At 33.1% G+C, this 21,202-nt stretch overlaps 1 protein-coding gene across 3 annotated transcripts in view; it reads left to right on the plus strand.

Annotated features, from left to right (window-relative positions):
* Positions 1-21,202, plus strand: part of CENPE (centromere protein E) — a 60,037-nt gene that overhangs the window by 17,664 nt on the left and 21,171 nt on the right. The window contains exons 14-35 of one of the 3 annotated variants that reach the window (XM_087826308.1): positions 770-914; positions 1,605-1,693; positions 3,107-3,274; positions 6,723-6,797; positions 7,017-7,136; positions 8,728-8,850; positions 8,934-9,099; positions 9,517-9,671; positions 9,894-10,208; positions 10,319-10,579; positions 10,737-10,895; positions 12,885-13,175; positions 13,330-13,488; positions 13,659-13,946; positions 14,046-14,198; positions 14,278-14,565; positions 15,083-15,241; positions 15,424-15,705; positions 17,037-17,327; positions 17,916-18,074; positions 18,244-18,534; positions 19,654-19,761. In XM_087826308.1, the coding sequence (XP_087682434.1) occupies positions 770-914; positions 1,605-1,693; positions 3,107-3,274; positions 6,723-6,797; positions 7,017-7,136; positions 8,728-8,850; positions 8,934-9,099; positions 9,517-9,671; positions 9,894-10,208; positions 10,319-10,579; positions 10,737-10,895; positions 12,885-13,175; positions 13,330-13,488; positions 13,659-13,946; positions 14,046-14,198; positions 14,278-14,565; positions 15,083-15,241; positions 15,424-15,705; positions 17,037-17,327; positions 17,916-18,074; positions 18,244-18,534; positions 19,654-19,761 (4,245 nt within the window). The remainder of the gene's footprint in view (positions 1-769; positions 915-1,604; positions 1,694-3,106; positions 3,275-6,722; positions 6,798-7,016; positions 7,137-8,727; positions 8,851-8,933; positions 9,100-9,516; positions 9,672-9,893; positions 10,209-10,318; positions 10,580-10,736; positions 10,896-12,884; positions 13,176-13,329; positions 13,489-13,658; positions 13,947-14,045; positions 14,199-14,277; positions 14,566-15,082; positions 15,242-15,423; positions 15,706-17,036; positions 17,328-17,915; positions 18,075-18,243; positions 18,535-19,653; positions 19,762-21,202) is intronic. The other 2 variants (XM_016223625.2, XM_016223627.2) reach the window with 2 other exon arrangements.

Here is a 21,202-nt window from a genome sequence, read left to right on the forward strand (position 1 = left end):
ACCAGCGAAGTGGAGTGAGTGGTGAGGACAGCTAGCTGAGTGGGAGAAAATCAGGAGACAGGAAGAAAACAATGTAGAAACTAAAAGAGAATGGTAGCCAGAGAGAAGTAGAGTCAAGAGTTTTTTGTTGGTTTTTCTGTTGGTTTTTTTATCAAAAGCAAACAGAGGCTTGAGCATTCCTAAAGCTGAGAGAAAGGAACCTAGTGAAAAGGACAGATGAACAGATCACTGATGGAGCCAGGGTCCCAAGGGAGACAGGAATAAAATGAGATCAGGAACACCAGTGGAAGGCATTAGCTTTACCAAATTGGAAGAGAATTGTCATTGTGAAGGGCCCAGTGAAAAATTTAACTGCTGAAGGAAATTAACATGGGCTACATGTCTGCTCCTTCCCACTTCAAGCTGGTTTCCCAAAGGTGCTTTTGGTAGCTATGATGGTGGAGCTGCAGCTGGCCGTTCAATAACACCACATTACTTTAAGGATTGTGAGTTAACCAATTTCTTTCAATTAAGCCCCAGAGAGGCTTGTAAGTAAAGATTCAACTTAAATTAAAAATATATATATTAAAATAGTTTCATCAAATTTATTATGGGGTTAATCACTGATTTGAAAAGTTTGAGTATCTTTTCTTGTCTAAGTATGTCCTTAGACATAAGATCTTAAACTAGGCTTAATAAGAATTCTACCAAGTCAGTCATTTTAAAAAATGGAAACTAGTTTCTTTGTTTTATTATCTGGGTGAAGTAATTTTTATTTTTTCTTCTTTAGGCTAAAATTAAGCGAAGAGTCACTTGGTGTCCTGGCAAAATTAACAAAATGAAGGACTCAAACTATGTAAATGAATTTAATATGCCAACAAATAGAACAAAAAGACATAAGACTGCTGCAGCTTCAGTAGGAGAAATTGATGAATGTGAGTGCTTTTTCAACCATTTTTTATTATAAAAGTATCCCTATAATGGGAGACTACTTATAACTCAGTTAATATATAACTGAGTTGCTTATAACTCAGTTAATGTGCAAACACATTTAAATAAAATATGTATTTTAGACGTAATTACAATGGAGAAAATGATAAAAATAAACAAGAAAGTGAACATTCCTGAAGCTTTCTACTTCCACATTTCATAAGAATGATACAATGTCATTAAAACACATAAGGCAGATATTTTTGTTTGTTTTTGTTGTAGTCATCCAATTAAGCTAGTATTCATGTAATACCTGCCTTAAATTTTGCTAATCTTGAAAAGGTGGAATTTGAACAGAAAACTTTTAAAATTATGTTCAACATTTTATGTATTTTTAGGAGCATTTTAAAAACTACTTATAGTAGTCAAATCTCAAATTTAGAATTTGTTCTTTTTACCTATATTGTATTATTAAGGATCCTATATTTTATCACTAATTCTAGCCAGTGATCTTAATTCACAAAACAGTATAAACAATCACATCTGTTGTTAATGTATTCTTGTCATTCATACTATGAGCACATAATAATTTGATCTTATTACATTGGATCAGAAGTTTTTAAATAACCTTTACTTTGAGTTTTAGAAAACTCACTAGCATATTTATTGATAAATTCTTTTCCCCCTAATTATAGCTGTCTATTCAGAGGCTGATGTTTTCAGTAACACCTTTGATACAGTAACTGACATAGAGTGGAATCCAGCAACAAAGCTACTAAATCAGGTAACTTAAATGTATTTTACAAAACATTTTCCTCTTACTCTTTTTAAAATTCATTTGTTATTGGTATTTACTGTTGTTGTAGCACATTACTCTGACTTAATTTCAGTAATAGCATTGGTTCTAATTAAGGCTTCTCCACTTGTTAGACTCCCAGTTGATAACTGTGCCTCCAGAGGGAAGCTAAAAACTTAATAAAACAGGTGTATGGTAGTAGGTAAAATTATTCAGTTCATTACCAGCAGATCTTGGTATCTGTGATTTATTTTCCCTGTTTTGCCTTGGAAAATCCCCTGAGGGTAAAAAAGGACTGATATTAAAAGAGTCAAAATTATCAGGCATATAGTATAATGATACATCAGGAGGGGTAATATTGCTAAATAATAATGAAAAATAAAAGTAAATGTATTATATGTGGTCTTATCACAACTTTGGAATAAGGAGTAGTGAATACCTTATTTAGTAAATGTAAATTCCATATTTACTTTCTAGCCTGCTAATGTTCAAAGAAATATACAGGGTGTCCCCCAAAAAATGTATATATGCTTTAACAGCTGATAGCTTGATTTTGAAAATGAAATGTATTTTAATAAACACTGCTTTTATAATTATTTGAAGTGTGTGTATACATACTCGGGGGATATAGTTCTGTATATGTATTTGTTAAAGAAAATTTTATTTTCATTGTGGAACAAAATTGCAGCTATTCTTAGGACTTTTTATTAGCTAACCACTGTAATTAGTTATAATTAGTTAAGTATTATTGGTAAAGTGCTTTGGTGTCCCTAAAGCATACTCCAGAAGTTTGTTGTTTTTGTAAAATCCCTGGTGTTAGTTTTTGGTTTTTGTTTGGATTTTTTTTAACTCATAATTTTTCTCTTTCTCTTAATAGTATAGAAAACAGAAGCAGGTCTCTACTGAGGATGGTAAAAAACCTAGCAACCGTTAGTTTTAGAGATCATTAAGTAATACCTCTGTTTCACTTCCTAAATTCAGAGCCATCTGAAAAATAAAATAGGAATCAGACAGTTGAAGTAAACCATCAGCTTTATTCCTAATGAGTTTAAGAATCTGTGGTGAAATGGACTTTCCATTATGTATCCTACATCCTACTCCTGACCATACTTTTCCAATCAGACACAGGCAGATCATTTGTTTATCTGAACTTTTTTTATTATTTTTTATTCTACCCTTTTAAAAATAGTCTTCTATTCTAAGTTAGCTAGTTTACCAAAATGCAAACCCTTTGTATTACTGTGGATCAAGCTAAACCATTTGGATGCTGTTGAAAAAGAGAATGGCCTAAACTGCCAAATGATTCAGGGTTAAATTATTTGACTAATCCAAATTTTAGTTGAGGAAACAAACATGGTCTGAATTCTCTCCAGCTTGAAAATCTGGTTTTGTTTACAATAGGAAAATTTAGAAAGCGAGTTGAATTCACTTCGTGCTGATTATGATAATCTGGTATTAGACAATGAAAAACTAAGAAAAGAAAAGGAAGAAATGGAATTGAAATTAAAAGAAAAGAATGACTTGGACGAATTTGAGGCCCTAGAAAGAAAAGCAGAAAAAGATCAAGAGGTAAGGATACAGAAACATGAAACTAAACTAAAACAACACTTGTACAAAGTATCGTTCTCTTAAAGATATTTATTTGTAAGGTTGAGATTGAGGAGCCAGCCATTTTCTACATACATACACAATTTAGAGAATTTAAGAAATAATTCATTTATATTGTTTTTAAAATAGTTAAATCATATTTGTTTCACTTGTGCTTATGCACAAGAAGAACGAATTAAAAACATCTTTGGGAAGGTTTAGTGAATCTCCCTATTGATGGATTTGTATTGAAGAAGTTTTAATATCTAGCTGAATGTTTTATGTATGGATACTACATGTGAATGGAATTTGTTTTCCATAGAAACTATATTCCTAAATAGAACATTATTAGAAAGCTAACTTTGCACATTTCTTTTTCCATATAAGAGAGTTACTGTGGAGATTAGCATAACTAATACTAAATAGTTTTAATGGAATTTTTAGAAATAAAACATCACTTAAATTTTCTAAGTATATAATATTAGGCTACATATTAAAACAGCCAACCATGAAACTTTGGGGACTTAAATTTCTTAGTGCAGAGGGTCATTAATTTCACAAACACTATGAATTCTTTTGCGGAATTTTTTTTTTTTTCCATTGCTTTACAGAGAGAGGGAGGGAGGGAGGGGGAGAGAGAGAGAAGCATCAATGTGAGAGAGACACATTGATCAGTTGCCTCCTGCACACACCCCAACCCTACCTGGCCAGGGATCAAGCCTGCAACCGAGGTACATGCCCTTGGCCGGAATTGAACCAGGGACCCTTCAGTCCACGGGCCAACACTAACCACTGAGCCAAACTGGCTAGGGCTCTTTTGCGGAATTTTTGAATGCATAATCATTTTTCTGGAACAAGAATCCATAGCTAGTATCAGGCTTGTGAAGTGATCCATGAATCCTCAGAAAAATAAGAGCCAGTGTTTTGTTGTAAAGTATTAATTACTTTGCAGATACTTCTTAGATTTCTATATGGATAGTCCCAAGGGACACAGTCCTTTTTCCTCAGTATCATTGTTTAGTTCCTCACCCTCTTTACCTTTTTAAAGGAAAAAAATAATTCTTTACCAAAACTACTATTTCCATTGTACCTACAAATTAAAGTGACACCTACATTTCACAGGAATTATATCCTGGGAGGCAAAAGTCAGTGACTTCTCCAGAGTTTCATTTAACTTGTTTTAAAATTTGCATATAAACAAAATGCAAAATGTCATGCAAAGAATATTGGACTTCAATCAATAAAACCAGCTTTAGTGAGAGGGTATAGTCTAGTGTCATGGTTAACGGCCAAACTACCAGGATTTGAGCCCCAGTTTTGCTGCTGACTAGCTCACAGATTCAAGCCTGGTGTGTATTACTGGCAAGGTCTTGAGCACGTTATTGAATCTTTCAGGGCTTACTTCATGTATATCTCCATCCTTGAGGTTAAGTCAGGTGCTTACCGAGGTCCTTTCTAACTCCAAAATTTCATCTAATTTTTTTGCATATTTCTTGTTACATGACATAAAATTAACTTTGGGCATACATGTAACAATAATTTCTCTAATTTTTTTATATCATTTATACATTCAATTAATAAAAATTGAAGCACACACAAAAAGATTACAAAATAACACAGAATCTGTGACTTGAAACTTACAACCCAATTTTTTTTTCCTTTTAATCACTGTCAGAGAGGAAAATAATACTGTTCACTTCAGTTTTACTTGAACACAAATTAAAATTCTCAGTTCTAAAAGATAACCTAAAAGATTAAATAATAAAAACTTACTCTATTCAAAGACCATTTTATAATATCCATTCCATGTTAAATTAAAAACGTAAGTCTGTGTATACAGTAAAATATGTTCCAAAATGTACATTTGGGGGAAAAGTTTAACAAAAAAGGAGTGAAAGCCATATTATGGCCCGAGGATATGTGCCCTGGATTGCCTAAGGGTTTCATCAAAAATCACCAAAGTTATGGATAATTTTCAAGTGGGAATATAATAATATAGGGTGTTTAAACAGTAATTTTAGAGGGAGGTCAAGTATCATGCTCAGAGAACAAGAGAAATTTCAACCCTCTACCTATTTTGATCTTTTTAATTTTTATGATTTTCACACGTTGGAGATTTTTGTCTTAAAGTTACATTTCGTTTCACCTGCTGCAAGTTACAGTTGAAATCTACAGTATTTTCTATGTAATCATCGATGATCTTTTAATCATATTGTACATTTTATCTTTGTGCTCATTAAACAGTACATCATTGATCGGTCACACTCAGATCATTACAAAAATCACTTAATCTTTCCCTGTTTCCAATACTTAAAATGAAGTACTGTTTTAAATAAAAATGGGAGAATTATTCTTTCTGAATGCTTTCAAAAATTAAGATTGGTTATTTAGTTCCTTATCATTAAATGTGATTTTGTTGCACAAAAGTTAGAAACAAAAGCAAAGGTAAAAGATAGAGCAAATTAAAGTTATAACCAATACAGATCTCTAAAACTTTGCTGAACAAGAGGGCAGCCACTAATCACATGTGGCAATTGAGCACTTGAAATGGGATCAGTCTGAATTGATTTAAATATGAAAAAAATAATTTAAAATATTTTCTGAATTTCTATTATAGATTATATGAAGAAATGATAATATTTTGGATATATTTGGCTAGATAAAATATATTAAAATTAATTCTCCCCATTTCTTTTCACTTTTTATTACAGATATCATGATAGAAAGGAAACTTTAATAAACATACTTGTATCTTTAAGTATTTGTATTTTAGACAGTTGAACAATATAAAGCAAGAACGTTAACTTTCCAATATTTCCCATAGAATAAACTGTCAAGGTAATAGTTGATAATCCCATACAAATCTCTGTAGCTTTGGTAATCAGTAATATTGTAAAGGCACCATGAAACTACCCTAATCCAAACCTAAATTTCAAATCACAACTCATTAAAAAGTATGCCAGTATAAAGCTAAATGGATAATTTATTGGGAAGAAAAAAATTTTTTTAGGATAAATACATTTCTGTACTTACCTAAAACAGGAGTCTATTAATTAGAAGTATATTTTTTCTAAGTTTGATTACGACTTTATCTCCTCCAAGTAGTGCATACTAATTTGCTTTTTAAGTTATTGTAGCTTTATTAACAGGTGACAAATCTGCTATTTGGGTCATGCTGAGATATTTTTCTTGTTTGCTTGCTTCCTGGGGTTTGCAGATTTTTAGTTTTGGTGGTTGGGCTTGGTGTTGGATTTGGGGCTGTTTTGTACTTTTAAATAATGATGTGCTCTGTTACAGTAGCTCAAACAATTGATCTCTCTGTCCCTTCTTACTGTGTGGAGTGATTCTGAAGTGATTCAATAATTTTTTTTTAATTTTTTGCTTTATTAACTATTGGTTTGCTCTGTTGCCTGTTCACATGCTTTTACAGATGCAACTAATTCATGAAATTACGAACTTAAAGAATTTAGTTAAGCATGCAGAAGTGTATAATCAAGATCTTGAGGTGAGCATTTATGTTGGTATTTTTACTGATAAGGAACTAGAACTATAAAACAAATCATGTAGTTGAACATGATTTCAGAAAATAAAAGAAATTACATTTTTAAATGATAACTATATCAATTTTACTATCTACCAATTTAAACTGCTAAATATAAGTTCTTTTTAATCCCTTAGCATTCAAATCCAGTTAAATTGTTTTACTCTCCTTTGATTCTTTTAGAATGAACTAAGTTCAAAAGTAGAGCTGCTTAGACAAAAGGAAGACCAGATTAAGAAGCTGCAGAAACATGCAGACTCTCAGAATTCAGAAAGTGTGAAAATGGACTTGTCATACTCATCGGTAAAAATCAGGTTTATTTTGTTGTGTAATCATATTAATATTTATAGTATGCCATCATCATCATAGCAAATGCTTATATTGAGCCAACTATGTGCTGGGCATTGTCTTGTTTTACATATAGTGTTTTATTTTATCTTGTCAATAACCCTGTGAGAGAGGGACTACATTACGAACATTGCCATTTTTCCCGATAAAGAGCCATTCATAGAGAGTTGAGGATATTATCCTTTGAGTGAAATGTAAATAAGTTAGTGATGAGTTTCCATTAAAAATTAGTAATTAAAAAACTTTTTCATTCTTCGGTGGTTTGTACAAATGCATGCATAAGTGCATAGTCAGTATCTTCAGGTAAGCACTTATGTTGTCAAGAATCTAGAACTCTAAAACATGTAATTGAGTTTGTTTTCATAAATGTCATTAATTTCATGATATTAATGCATTCTCATTATAATTTCAGCAACTATTTTTGAAAGTTTGAAGTAGTTTTTAGAAGCTGTTGTTCTAGATTAGCTTGTACAAGATTGTGGCATTAAGTAACATTGAATCTCATGGTGAAATTATTGATTTATTTTTTTCTATTTGCTATCAATCTGCCTGATTACTTCAGGAAAGGCTGGCAAATCTCAGAGGGAAGAGGGGTGGAGGGTGGGAACATGTTAACCAAAGAACTTACATGTATAACCCATGGACACAGACAATAGTATCAGTTTGATTCTAGTTTTTTAGCACCCTTTATAAAAAGGTAACAGTTTCTAGCTTGAATTTTTTAAATATTAGTTTCTGCTCTATTTGAGTTTTTCAGAGTACTCTATTACCTCCTATTAGTACTTTTTTGTTACCTCCTGTTAATGACAATTCATCCTTTTTAAAAGTATTCTCACTGTTCTGATCCCTGGGTAAGAAAGGTGCTTTCATGTAATCCTGGAGAATAGGATTAATAGAGTAGCAAGCAGAATTGTCCACTTTTTAAAAATTGTTTATTTCTTACTCTTTATTCATTTTATTCATTCAATCATGCATTAATATTTTGCCACGGACATATGTTTGAATTTATGTAAGCTAAAGTCATGTTAAAATGCTACTTCTCTCTAAACATGAGACTTCTGATTTTTTTCATATATTTATAGGTCATTTGCATTTTCTCTTCACTGAGTTACCTATTTATATCTTTTCTTTCTTTTTCTATGGGATAATTTTCTTTTAAATATGTGATTTAATTTTTTTTAAATAATCATCACCTGAGGATATGTTTAGAGAGAAGAAGAAGGAGAGAGAGAGGAAAAGAGAAAGAGAGAAACATCGACCCATTGCCTCCTGTATGCGTCCCAACAAGGGATCAAACCCACACCTTAGGTATATGCCCTGACGGAATTGAACCTCAACCTTTTGGTGTACGGTCTGATGCTCCAACCACCTGAGCCACCCTGCCAAGGCTGGTTTAATATTCTTAACTTTACTTGCCTGTCATGTTTTGGAGAAAATAACTTAAAATCCATAGAGAACTTGACCATGCTAGCTGAACAAAAGTGTGTTAACATTTTCCAATCTGAGAATGTTAGATTTTACTAAATTCTTTTTGTCATGTGTATAGGAAGACACTGAAGACCTAAAACAAAAAAAACAAACTCAGCTTGATGCTGAAATTATAGCCCTTGATGCCAAGAGAGAATCAGCCTTTCTTAGGAGTGAAAATCTAGAGCTGAAAGAGAAATTGGTAAGTGATTTTTGCAATATTTATAATCAAGCGTTTGTAATGATCAGTACATTTTTGTGAATTTGCAGTGTTTCTCTCAATAGAATGAACTTGAAAGTATATGCAAGCAAATGGAAAATGATAATCAATTATATCAAAGCCGGTTGGCGGCACAAAAGAAAGTACAAGTTGATCTGGAGAAAGAATTACAATATTCTTTTAATGAAATAACACAACTCACCTCCCTTATAGACGGCAAAGTTCCAAAAGGTATTTTGTAATATTAGACTACCTCTTTGCAAATCTGACTTTCTGTAGAAATGTTCCTAAGGATTTTGCAACAACATTCAACTTTCATTATTTGTGCCAGTATATATGAATGTTTCTATGGACTTCAGATCTTAAGAGTTAAAAATTGTACCTGATTTTGAAAAAGGTGATTCAAGAACTATTACCATGTATGGTGATGGATAGACTTTTGGGGATAATCACTTTGTAGTCTATACAGATATCAAATTATAATGTTGTATATCTGAAACTTTTTAACTATGTAGTCACAATTACATTAGTTGTTTATCAACTTTGCCTCTTTTTAAAATAAATTTTATATAATCTGATCAAAAATTTATATGTAGTTTAAATTGACTCAATAACTGCGAGCTGTTTAATTTACCAAAATTTTCATAGATTTGCTCTGTAATTTGGAATTGGAACGAAAGATCACAGATCTCCAGAAAGAACTGAAGAAAGAAGTTGAAGTAAATAAAACTTTGCATGAAAAAGTTAATTTGCTCTCAGAATTGAAATCTTTACCTTCAGAAGTAGAAATGCTAAGGAAAGAGGTAAACAAATTTTTAAGCAAATAACTCTCATTTTGATGATAAAGTTAAACAAGAAAATATACTGTTAAAGAAATAATAAAAATACTGCCTTTTTTCAGTCAAATATTTGCTTAGTTTCATTGTCTTTCTTTTTGCAGAAAAAGGTTTTTTTGTTTTGTTTTCTGAAAACTGCTTCAGTAGATCATACGTTGTTAACATAGCTGAGTATTGATTTTTTCTTAGATAAATGATAAATCTGAAGAGCTATATCTAATAACATCAGAAAAAGACAAATTGTCTTCTGAAGTAGTTCATAAGGAGAGTAGAATTCAAGATTTACTTGAAGAAATTGAAAAAACTAAAGATGACCTAGCAACTACCCAGATGAATTATAAAAACATGGATCAAGAATTCCAAGATTTTAAAAATTGTCATATTGAATTGGAGCAAAACTATAATAAGCTCCTTGAAGAGAATGCAAGAGTAAATCAGGAAATAGAAAATCTCTCTGAAGAATCTCAAAAACTCAGCTTAAGTTTGAATGCTTTAAAGACAGAGGTTGGTATAAGATACCTTCTAGGGAAATCATCTTTAGTGTTCTGGGGTTTGGCTTCCATGTGTATGCCATAGAATATTCTGCTTTTCACATTCACTTTCTTATTTTAAAGCTTTCTCACAAAACCCAAGAACTTCAGCAGAGTCAAGAAAGGTTAAATGAAGCGGAAGAGCTGAAGGAACAATTAGAAAGTAGAGATTTTAGGCTGCAAACAATAGAAAGGGAGAAAATACTGACTACTGAGAAGCTTCACCAAACCTTAGAAGAAGTAAGAACCTTAACCCAAGAAAAGGAAGACTTAAGACAACTCCAGGAGAGCCTGCAAATTGAGAGAGACCAACTCAGAAGTGACATTGAGGATACTGTAAACATGGTAAGATTTTAACTGATTAGACGTTGAAAACTCAGAGCATCTTTGAAAACATTATAGGAGCCATCATTTATTACTTATGATCAAGTAGAAACTATAAAATTATTTTCACCGTTTCTCCTTATTCTAATGGAAATGGTATTGTATTTCTCTGACAAAGAATATAGATACCCAAGAACAGTTACGAAATGCTCTTGAGTCCTTGAAACAACACCAAGAAACTATTAACATGCTAAAAATGAAAGTTTCTGAGGAAAGCGCCAAGAATTTGAATATAGAGGAAAACATAAGAGAAACTGAGGATGAATTTCAGGAAGAGGTAAAGAGTTTCTGTTCAAAATTTTCATATATTTATATATGAGCTTTCTCCTTAACCTCAGTCTTACTTATTACAGTGGTAATAACTAACAGTAATTCATAAACTTCACCCTAATATCTTTTAAATAACTTCAAATATAACTGCTTACAATCAATTTGAAAAAAGACAAAAAAATTTAGTTCAAACTTTGAGCTGATATTTTCAGAGGGTTGATATTCTTTAAACATCTTTAAAAAGCCATTCTGAACTTTAGGGATATAAGAAAGATTCAGTGCTTATTATTATGGCCAAAATACTTATTTTACATCAGATTTTGTATACTAAACTTGTTTATAGAGTTCACAATAAAATCAATGTGTGTATCCTACTTATGTCTGTTTCTAGGTCTTCGGCCATAATTTTACTATTAGGTGTTTAAATCCTACCTTAATTCATTCTAGGTAATACGGTTCATTTTTTCCTGAGACCTTAAGAGAATAACTGCTTTACTGCTTATTTAATACACAAGAAAGGCTAGGATGCTAATGATAATTTTTTAAGGGAGGTATATTATAGTACGCTAAGGCTGCCATAAGAAAATATCATAGACTAGGTGGCTAAAACAACAGAAATTTATTATTTATTTTCTCCTAGTTGTAGAGTCTAGAAGGCCAAGATTAAGGCACTTAAAAATTCTGTTTCTGGAGAAGCCTCTCTTTCTGGAATGTAGATGGTCTTTTTTCTGTGTCTTCACGAGACCTTTCTTCTGTGCACTTGAGCTGAGAAAGTGTCTGCTATATCCTCCTTTTCTTAAAGGACACCAGCCCTAGGGGATAAGGTCCCACCCTTGTGACTTCATTTAACCTTAATTACCCTCTTTAAATGCCCTGTCTCCAGTTGGGAGTTAGGGCTTCAACAACAACAACAAAAAAAATCAGCCCGTAATGAAGTATTTGGAAACAGAACTAAAAATTGCTTATAAATACTTAAAAGTATTGAAAATGAGTTTCAGAGATGATAGCTTTTTTCTGAAATATTCAGAATTATTTAGAAAAAGCAATTCTATAGTATATAGAAAAGGCTGAAAACAAAAACACCTTTATTTTTGTTCCTTCCCTAAATCTGTTCCTTCAGCATCTCATAAGGCACTTCTATTCCTCATTGATTCGGTCAGAAATCTGGGGATCACCCAACTACCATCTCTCCCTCCCAACTCACTCTATAATCCAAACCCCAAACTTTATGTATTTTGAGGTATGTATGTATGAAATCCTCCCACTTTTCTCTCTAAATCACCAGCACTGTAATCCAAGCCACCATTATTTCTTTCCCTGGCTTTCTGCAATAGCCTAACTGATCTTCCCACATTCATTCTTATACTTCTCTAATTGATTTTTCATTCTGAGCCCAGGCAATCTTTTCTTCTTAAAATCCTTTAATAGCGAAACGTTACTTGACATCAAGACCAGAGTCCTTTGCGAGGTCTAGGAAACCCTGGATTCCAGACCTACTGGTCTCTAGTGTTATTTCACTTCTCTCCTTCTCCTGCTTATCATGCTCCAGCAACTCTAGTCTATTGCTCTTCCTCATCTCATGGCTTTCAGATGTTCTGGTCTCCCTACCTACAGTATTACCATACCTACCCCTCCCTCCTTCCTAACCACTCACTGTAGGTTAGGTTTGCCACTAATACCCTAGGAGAACCCAGTAGTTCTGTTTGGTGAGATTTGACATATATCTACTTTCCCCCTAAAGTGTCTCAAAAAGGCAGAGATCCTGTAATTCTCATTTCCTGTTTTATCTCCAGCCTCCAATAATACACTGACATCACAGCGAGCCCTCAATAAAGAAGTGCTAAATACCTGAAAAATGGAAAAGTAGGGAAGTGGGAAGATTGCTCTGTAAATGAACCATTAAATCCTGGCTTAATTTTTTAGAAAGTATCCTGATTTCTTTTCCCCTAAAATAAAGTGTCTTTGGATATCAAATATATTTTATGATTCTCTTAAGATCGAAGAGGCTCAAGATATACAAGAGCAGTCCTTTGATCTACAGGAAAAAGACAGTGAGACTAAGAAAATAATCAGTGAGATGGAACAACTGAAGGAGGAACTCAAATATAAAGAGTCGGCACTGTTGAGATTAGAAATGGAAAAGCTCAGGTTGTCTGAGAGGCTTCAAGAAAGTCATGAGGAGGTGAAATCTACAGCAAAGGAGAGAGATGACCTACAGAGGCTGCAGGAGGTTCTTCAGTCTGAAAGTGACCAACTCAAAGAAAACATGAGAGAAATCTTGGCTAAAGTAGGTTACATTCTTTCCCCCATGTATGTATGTGTGTTTTTTAAGTAATTTGTAATCAGATATTTTTGTAGAAACTAAACCTTTGGAAAAAAGAATTAGAGTGCAATGGTTATTATGTTTCTATAAATTTTTTACAATTTCTCTATTAATAAAGCACCAAGAAACCAAAGAGGAACTTGAAGTTGCTCATTGTCGCCTGGAAGAACAGGAGGAAACTATTGATAAGCTAAGAATGAATCTTTCAGAGAGAGAAACTGAACTATCAAGCTTTCAAAAGGAATTAGAAACAACCAATGATGAATTACAGAAAAAGGTAAATGGGGATAAAGGAACAGTGGGGGGGGAAACCTGAGGGAAGTAGCTAACTGAATTATAAATAATTCTTCCTGTTTGCATACTAAATTGTTTTAGAGAACATACTGGTTTTTTTACCTAAAGTAATGTGTGTATATTTTTTGGCTATTAATTTATCATTATTTTAAGATGCAAGAGCTTCATGAAAAACAGGAACAATTTATTTGTGTCAAAGAAATTAGTGAGACTCAAGAAAAACTGAGTGAACTGGAACAATTAAAGGAACAACTCAAAGCCAAAGGTTTGTTATTAGAAAGCATAGAAAGCGAGAAGCTTGAGTTAACTGAGAGACTTCAGAAGAGTGAAGAAGAAATAAAAATTATAATTAAAGAAAGAGATGAACTGAAGAGGGTGCAAGAGACCCTTCAAATGGAGAGAGACCAACTCAAAGAAAACATTAAAGAAATTGTAGCTGAAGTAAGTTTCCATCTTCTGATATTTTTGGATACAAAAATATTGTTGAGGTGGTAATGATGCTTACTATTAAGGTTTATTCATTTTGCTCCAATCATAAAGGGACAGAAAGTCAAAGAGGAACTTAAAACTGCTTACAGTCTTCTGAAGGAGCACCAAGAAACTATTAGTACAAGGACTATTTCGGAGAAGATAGATCAAGGAGCAAATGTTCAGAGAGATTTAGAAAATTCAGATGCTGAGTTATGGGGAAAGGTAGGTCTTGTTAGATTGGAAAACCTCCTTTTTCCTAAAAACTCTGCCTGTGCCCTAACTTGCTTTATGATTTTCTCAGATTCAAGAATTTCAGGAAAAAGAACATCAGCTTCTTAAGATGAAAGCTGTAGATGAGACTCAGGAGAAAATGTGTGAAATGGAATACTTGAAGAAACAACTTGAAACCCAAAAGTCAACTCTGGAAAACCTAGAAATGAGGAACATAAGGTTAACTGAGAGACTCCATGACAGCCTTGAAGAAATGAGATCTGTTTCAAAAGAAAGAGATGACCTTAGGAGTGTGGAAGAGACTCTCAAAGTAGAGAGAGATCAGCTCAAGGAAAACTTAAGAGAAACTGCAATTAGAGTGAGTTACCAGCCTTGGGGAAGGTTGAAAGAGGAAGGGGGAGTGTATTTGGTAATATCTTCCAAATATTTTAGTAAGTTTATTCATTTACCTGAAAAGTTCAATTGTAGCTGTTTATCCTGCATACATTAGCACAACTGTGCAAATATATTTGTAGAAGGATATTCATTGCAGCAAGCTGCAATAACAAAATAAAGCAAACAAAAAATAGGGAAAGTTCTAACTGTATAGTGTTAGGAGACTGGTTAATAAGTGCAGCACATTCAGACCGTGGAATAAGAAGACACAGATAAAGAATGAGGTAGAGTTATGGTGCTGACTTGGAAGTATCCTGGTAGGGAAAGGCGAAATTGTAGAGTTGTATATCTAGCCTGTATTAACATCTGAGAGTCAATTATAGGATGAGCACTAGGAGGTATAAGGAGGGAGGGGAATTTTTACTTCTTACCCTGTTCTTTTGCACATATGGTTTGAAGTGTGTTACTCTGAATGTATTTTTCTTTCTCTAATAATGAAGGACCTGGAAAAACAAGAGGAACTAAGAATTGCTCACATACATCTGAAGGAGCATCAGGGAATTATTGATGAACTCAAAAAGATTGTTTCTGAGAAGACAGATGAAATATCAAATATGCAAATGGATTTAGAAAACAAAAATAGTGCCTTAAAAGCACAGGTATTTCTTTTAAGTTGTTACCTAAGTGACAGTTTGAATGAAGTCTTTTGTGTAATGAAATAGGATATGAGTCATCCTAAAATTTTGGACATGTAGAGGTTTGTCTAGATAATTTAGAAACTATTGTTTAGCTTTTTATCAGTATCTGTTTATATCTTAATTTATTGTGTAATTATTTCAAGATCCAAGAAGTTCAGGAGAAAGAACATCAACTTCTTACAGTAAAAAATGATCTCAGGGAAAATATGTATCAAACAGAGCAGCTGAAGAAGCAGTTGGAGGCCCAGAATTCAGTCTTGGAAAGTATAGAAACAGAGAAGTTAAGGTTGACTCAGAAACTTCATGAAAACCTTGAAGAAATAAAATGTGTTACCAAGGAAAGAGATAGCCTAAGAAGAATGGAGGGAACCCTGAAAATGGAGAGAGACCAGCTCAGAGAAAGCCTCATAGAAACTGAAGCTAAAGTAAGTTACAATCATACCCCTTCCTAGTGAGGAAATGTGTTTTCTGACAGCAGTGAATCCTTCTTTGATATAGACATACCCAAACACACACATAAACCACATTGTTGTTCATTGTAACCATTTGTAATAAAAAAAAATGGGAAACAACCAAAATGTCCATCAGAAGGAAACTGGGTAAAGATGAGCAATATGTCAGAATGCTATACAACAGGTTAAAAAAAAAAAAAAAAAATTTACATAGATTTAATTTGGAATCCCAAAATAACTCTTAGTAGGAAAAGCAAGCTGTGGAATGGTATGTAAATAATGTGTTTGCCTCTGGAAAGTAGAGGTTATGAGGAGGGGAGGACAGGAGAGGGAAAAGCTTTTAACTTTCTAACAAAAATGTAGAGTAAGAAGTAATAGTTGTGTTATTTTTACTAAGAAAATATATTACTTTCATTAAAAAATACTAGTTAAAGTAAGAAGGTTTAGCTTTATTCTTTTTACTAAGAAAACATCACTTTCATTAAAAAATTACTAGTTAACATTACCATATGTCACTGTTCTTAAAATTTCTCTAATGATAAAAAATCTGGAAAAAAAGAGGAACTAAGAATTGCTCACATGCATCTGAAGAAGAACCAGGAAACTATTGAACTCAGAGGGTTTGTTTCTGAGAAGACAGATGAAATATACAAATGGCTTTAGAAAATTTAAACACTATATTACAAGATATATATGGGGGGGTGAGCTTTGATTAGATATCTGGTTTATTTGTGCCTAAAATCTACTGGGGATGTAAGATGGTTTAGCCACATTGGAAAACAGCTTGGCAACTTTTACTAACACTAAACAGATAACTGTCTGTGGCCCAGTATTTCTACTCCTTGTGTATGTACCTAAGAGAAAAGAGTGCGTGCTTCAACATACAGATATGTACAAGAATGTTCATAGTAGTTCTAATCATAATAGCGAAAAACTGAAAACAACTCAAATGCCTATCAACAGGAGAGTGGATAAATATATTGTGATTTATAAGATCAAAAGCAGGCAAAACTCATCTAGGATGAGAAAAGTCAGAATAATGGTTATAGAATGGGATATACAGGAAATTTATGGGGTTTTGGTACATAGATATATACACATGTTAAGAATAATTGAGCTATACACTTAAGAACAACATTTATGTATATTATAACCTCAAAAGAAAATAATTTCTGTGTGGAGTTATGTAGAGTATTTGTAAGAGTGACATGGGAAAACTTGTCTAAATCAATTTAGAAACTATTGCTTATTTTTCTTTGAAAAACCATCTGTATTTTAACATGTTATTTTATAATCATCTTAAGATCCAAGAACTTAAGGCAAATGAACACCAACTCTTGAAGTTAAAAGAAGATGTCACTGAGACACAGAAGAAAATGTCTGAAATGGAGCGATTAAAGAAACAACTCAAAGCCCAGAGTCTAACTCTGGATAAAATAGAAATGGAGAACTTAAATTTGGCTCAGAAACTTCATGAAAACCTTGAAGAAATGAAATCAGTACTGGAAGAAAGAGATAATCTAAGGAGAGTAGAAGAGACTCTCAAACTGGAAAGAGACCAACTCAAGGCAAACCTACAAGAAACCACAGCTAGAGTGAGTTGTGCTCCTTTCTATCCAGTAAGCATGTTTTTAATACAAGAGGCTGCCTTCTTTGAAAATAAATGATACTGTTGGTGAAATGTAAATATAATCTTTTAGGAAGACAGTTTGACAATATCATACTAAAAATTTATCAGCATATGCATTTGCTATAGCAATTCCACTTCTATGAATTTATCTTATCAGTATAGCCACACATTTGGACAGAAATACAGCAGCATTTACTGTAACATTGCAATCCAAATGTCCACCAATAAGGCACTGGCTAAGTGGGGCTCATCTGTGTAATGGAATACTAACCATAAGAATGGGGTATGTGATACTGATTTAGAGGGATGCCCAAATGATGTGAAAGGTGAAAAGTAAGTGGCAGAGTTCAACAGGGAGCAGAACTGGGGTGGGTGAGGCTTGGCCCAGGAACTCTTACTTTATATCCTCTGCACTGTTCTAATTTAGTGGTAGAATGGTGGTGATTTTTAACTATAAGCATGCATTTTGTAAGATTTTGTTTAACCAGTTCATCATTAGGAAAAGGTAATGTTTCTTTATATCCTCATTTTTCAATTTCTTCTAATAATAAAGAATCTGGAAACACAACAGGAACTAAAAATTGCTCGTATGCATTTGAAAGAGCACCAAGAAATGATTGATAAATTCAGAGAAAGAGTTTCAGAGAAAACAACTCAGATTTCAAATATTCAAAAGGATTTAAGCAAATCAAAAGATGATTTACAGAAAAAGGTAAGTGTTTTTTGTTCTTTGGGGAGTGTCCAAAATTATTTGTGAAGTAAGTGGATATAGATATAAATGTGGACATAGATAAATATGTACCTATATAACAAATAGACACTAGTTTCCTTCCTTGAAAGAATTCTGTTTTCATTCTAACTTGTTTTATAATTATCTCAAGATCCAAGAACTTCAAAAAAAAGAGCTTCACCTTCTTAAAATGAAAGAAGATATCAATAAAACTCATAAAAAAATGAATGAAATGGAACATTTGCAGAAGCAATTTGAGACTCGAAATTTATCTATGCAAAGTATAGAAATGGATAACTTACACTTGACTAAGAAACTTCATGAAAGCTTTGAAGAAATAAGAATTGTAGCTAAGGAAAGAGATGAGCTAAGGAGAATAAAGGAGTTTCTCAAAATGGAAAGAGACCAATTCAGAGAAACCTTAAGAAAATTGATAGCTAGAGTGAGTTCAGAATCTTCCCCCATCTAGTAACTATTTGTAAAAATCATGCTTTTTTTAAAAGAGTAATAGTTTGTTTTGTTGTTTTTCTGCAGATGTCTGCAAACAATAAAGGGTAATGGGGAAACTATTACTATAATTTTCCACACAAGTAGGAAATACATTTTTTTAAAAAAGTCAAAATGGTTTTTAAAGGGTTTTAAAACCAAGAAATAGTGTTATTCTCAATGGAGAAATATTTGAACGATTAGATTTGTAAAAGATTAAATACCCCATTTCACTACCTCTACATGATAGAGTTTTAGACATCGGCTCTTCTTAATGAAGTTAGAAGGTAAAAAAGGCACGGTGAATACAAAAAAAGGAAGTTATTCTAGTATGACTGTTTAAATTGAATAAGAAACAATTCAGACAAGAAATTATATGAAATCTATAAAAAACCTTTTTCATTCTCATAGTTCAATAATAAAGAATAAAGTAGAAACAATATCATTTGTAATCTCAATAGAAATATCAGACAAAAAATGTCACACACTTGGGAATCATCTTTATGTTGGCCCTAACTAAATTTATAGAGATTTAAATCATTCAAGTTTTTTATTGAGCAGTTGGTTATTCTTTTAGGTCTTCTTGTGAACAAGATAAACAAGTGGGAGAAAATTTTGTTTTATACAGAAATACAAACTGTAAATAGGATACGAGTTTTCTGTTTCAGGGTGCTGGGAAGAACATATTAGTGGGGCTTGGAACACTAGATAGTACAGATGTTTTTGCTAGTATGTTTAGTTGGCAGCAGTGATTCTTATTCAGAAATTTGGAAAAGTAGGAACCAGATAAATCTAAAACCTAATTTGCAACTATGAAGACTATAGGAACAAACTCTAGTTCCCAAAAGTACATGGTTTTCCCATTCCCCCCCAATGAGTTGAGATCACTCACTACAAGACTCAGTGGTACTATTACTCATTTTTTACCATTTTCAACATTGCTTTTGAACTACAAGTGTAATATTTAATTCCATGATTGAAACTTAATATATAATATGTAATTTAAAAAGTATGAGTAGAAATTTCCTTTGAATTTAGTTATAGCTGAAGCCTTATTTATTTTTTTGTGTCAAAGCAGGACCAACAGACCCACAAAGAGGTAGTAAAATATGAAAAAGAGTTACTGTGTGATGAAAAAGAACACCTTACAGCAAGCCTGAGAGAAAAGTGCTTTAGGATAAAAGTAAGTTTTCCCTGTTAAAATTACAAAGGAATATTGGTACCCTTCAAAGGTCTATGGCAGTGATTTTCAACCGATATGCCGCAAGAATTTTTAAAACATGCACTACCTGCCCTGGCCAGGTACCTCAGTTCATTAAAGCGTCGTTTCGATACACCAAGGTTACAGGTTTGATTCCCAATCGGGGCACATACAAAAATCAACCAATGAATGGAAAAACAAATTGATCTCCCTCTCCCCCACCCCCCCATTTTTTTAATTTTTTTATTTTTTAAACATGCAGTACCTGACTATTTAGTCTGGGGCACCAACCTCTTTTCCCTTAGATTGTAAAATTAAAATATGACAACAGCCAGCACAACAACAGCCATCCAGTGTGATTGAATCAAAATTATACCTTTTTTTTTTTTCTTGTTAGATAGGCAAAAAATATATTTTTGGTGTGCTGTAGAATTTTAGTAATTAGCTTATGTGTGCCTTGAGATGAAAAAGGCGAAAATCTTTGGTCTATGAGGAACCTCTGGGGAATGAAAAGATAGTGGTCAATGTTTCTAAACTTTCTAGTGCAGGCATGTATGTATACATATATACATACATAAAACAGTGGGGGCTTGTGGTTTTAAGGCTTCGCTGGAATGATGATATTTGAGTAAATACCTGAACGAGGTGAAGGATTGAGCCATACAGCTATCTGCAGGACTAGCAGTGTAGGCAGGGGGGCACAACAAGTGCAAAGCTTCTGTGGAGAGCCTGCCATATGAGTTCCAGGAACATCACGAAGGGGGAAAGCTAGAAATGAGGTCAGAAAGTTAATGGGGAGGAGGCAGGCAGAATTTTGAACATGTGAGAGACATGATTTGACTTACATTTTAAAGGGATGACTCTTGTGTTGAAAACAGAGTGGAAGCAGGAAGACCATTTGTAATCCAGGCAGAGAGATGATGGCTTGGCCCAGAGACGTAGCAGTGGAAGTAGTGAGAAATGTTTGGTCTGTATATTGAGGGTAAAACCAACAAGATTTACCGTCACCCCTGTTAGAATGCAAGATCCGTGAAGACTGGTGTTTAGCACATTCCTAGTGGATGGAAGTCAGCATTCAATACCTATCTTATTTTTTCTCTGTTCTCTCACTTCTTTGTTGTTCTCTGTTTACTCTGTTCTCTTTTTGTTTTTTCTTTGTTTTTTAAGTTCCCACTTAGGTTCTTTTGTTCTCTCTTTTCCCTCTTTTTTCTCTGTTCTTTGTTTTCTTCATTTTTTTCTGTTCTCCGTTTTTCTGTTTTCTGTATTTTTACTTTGTTCTCTCAGTTTTCTCTTTTCTCCTTGTTTCTTGGGTTTTGGGTCTCTTTGTTTACTCTTTGTTCGTTCCCTTTCTCTTCTCTACTTTTTCTTTGTTGTCCGCTCTCTTTTATCTTTGTTGTCTGAGTTCTCTTTTTTCTTTGTATTT

This window comes from Miniopterus natalensis, chromosome 1, assembly GCF_054644295.1.
Source record: "Miniopterus natalensis isolate mMinNat1 chromosome 1, mMinNat1.hap1, whole genome shotgun sequence".
Classification (NCBI taxonomy): domain Eukaryota; kingdom Metazoa; phylum Chordata; class Mammalia; order Chiroptera; family Miniopteridae; genus Miniopterus; species Miniopterus natalensis.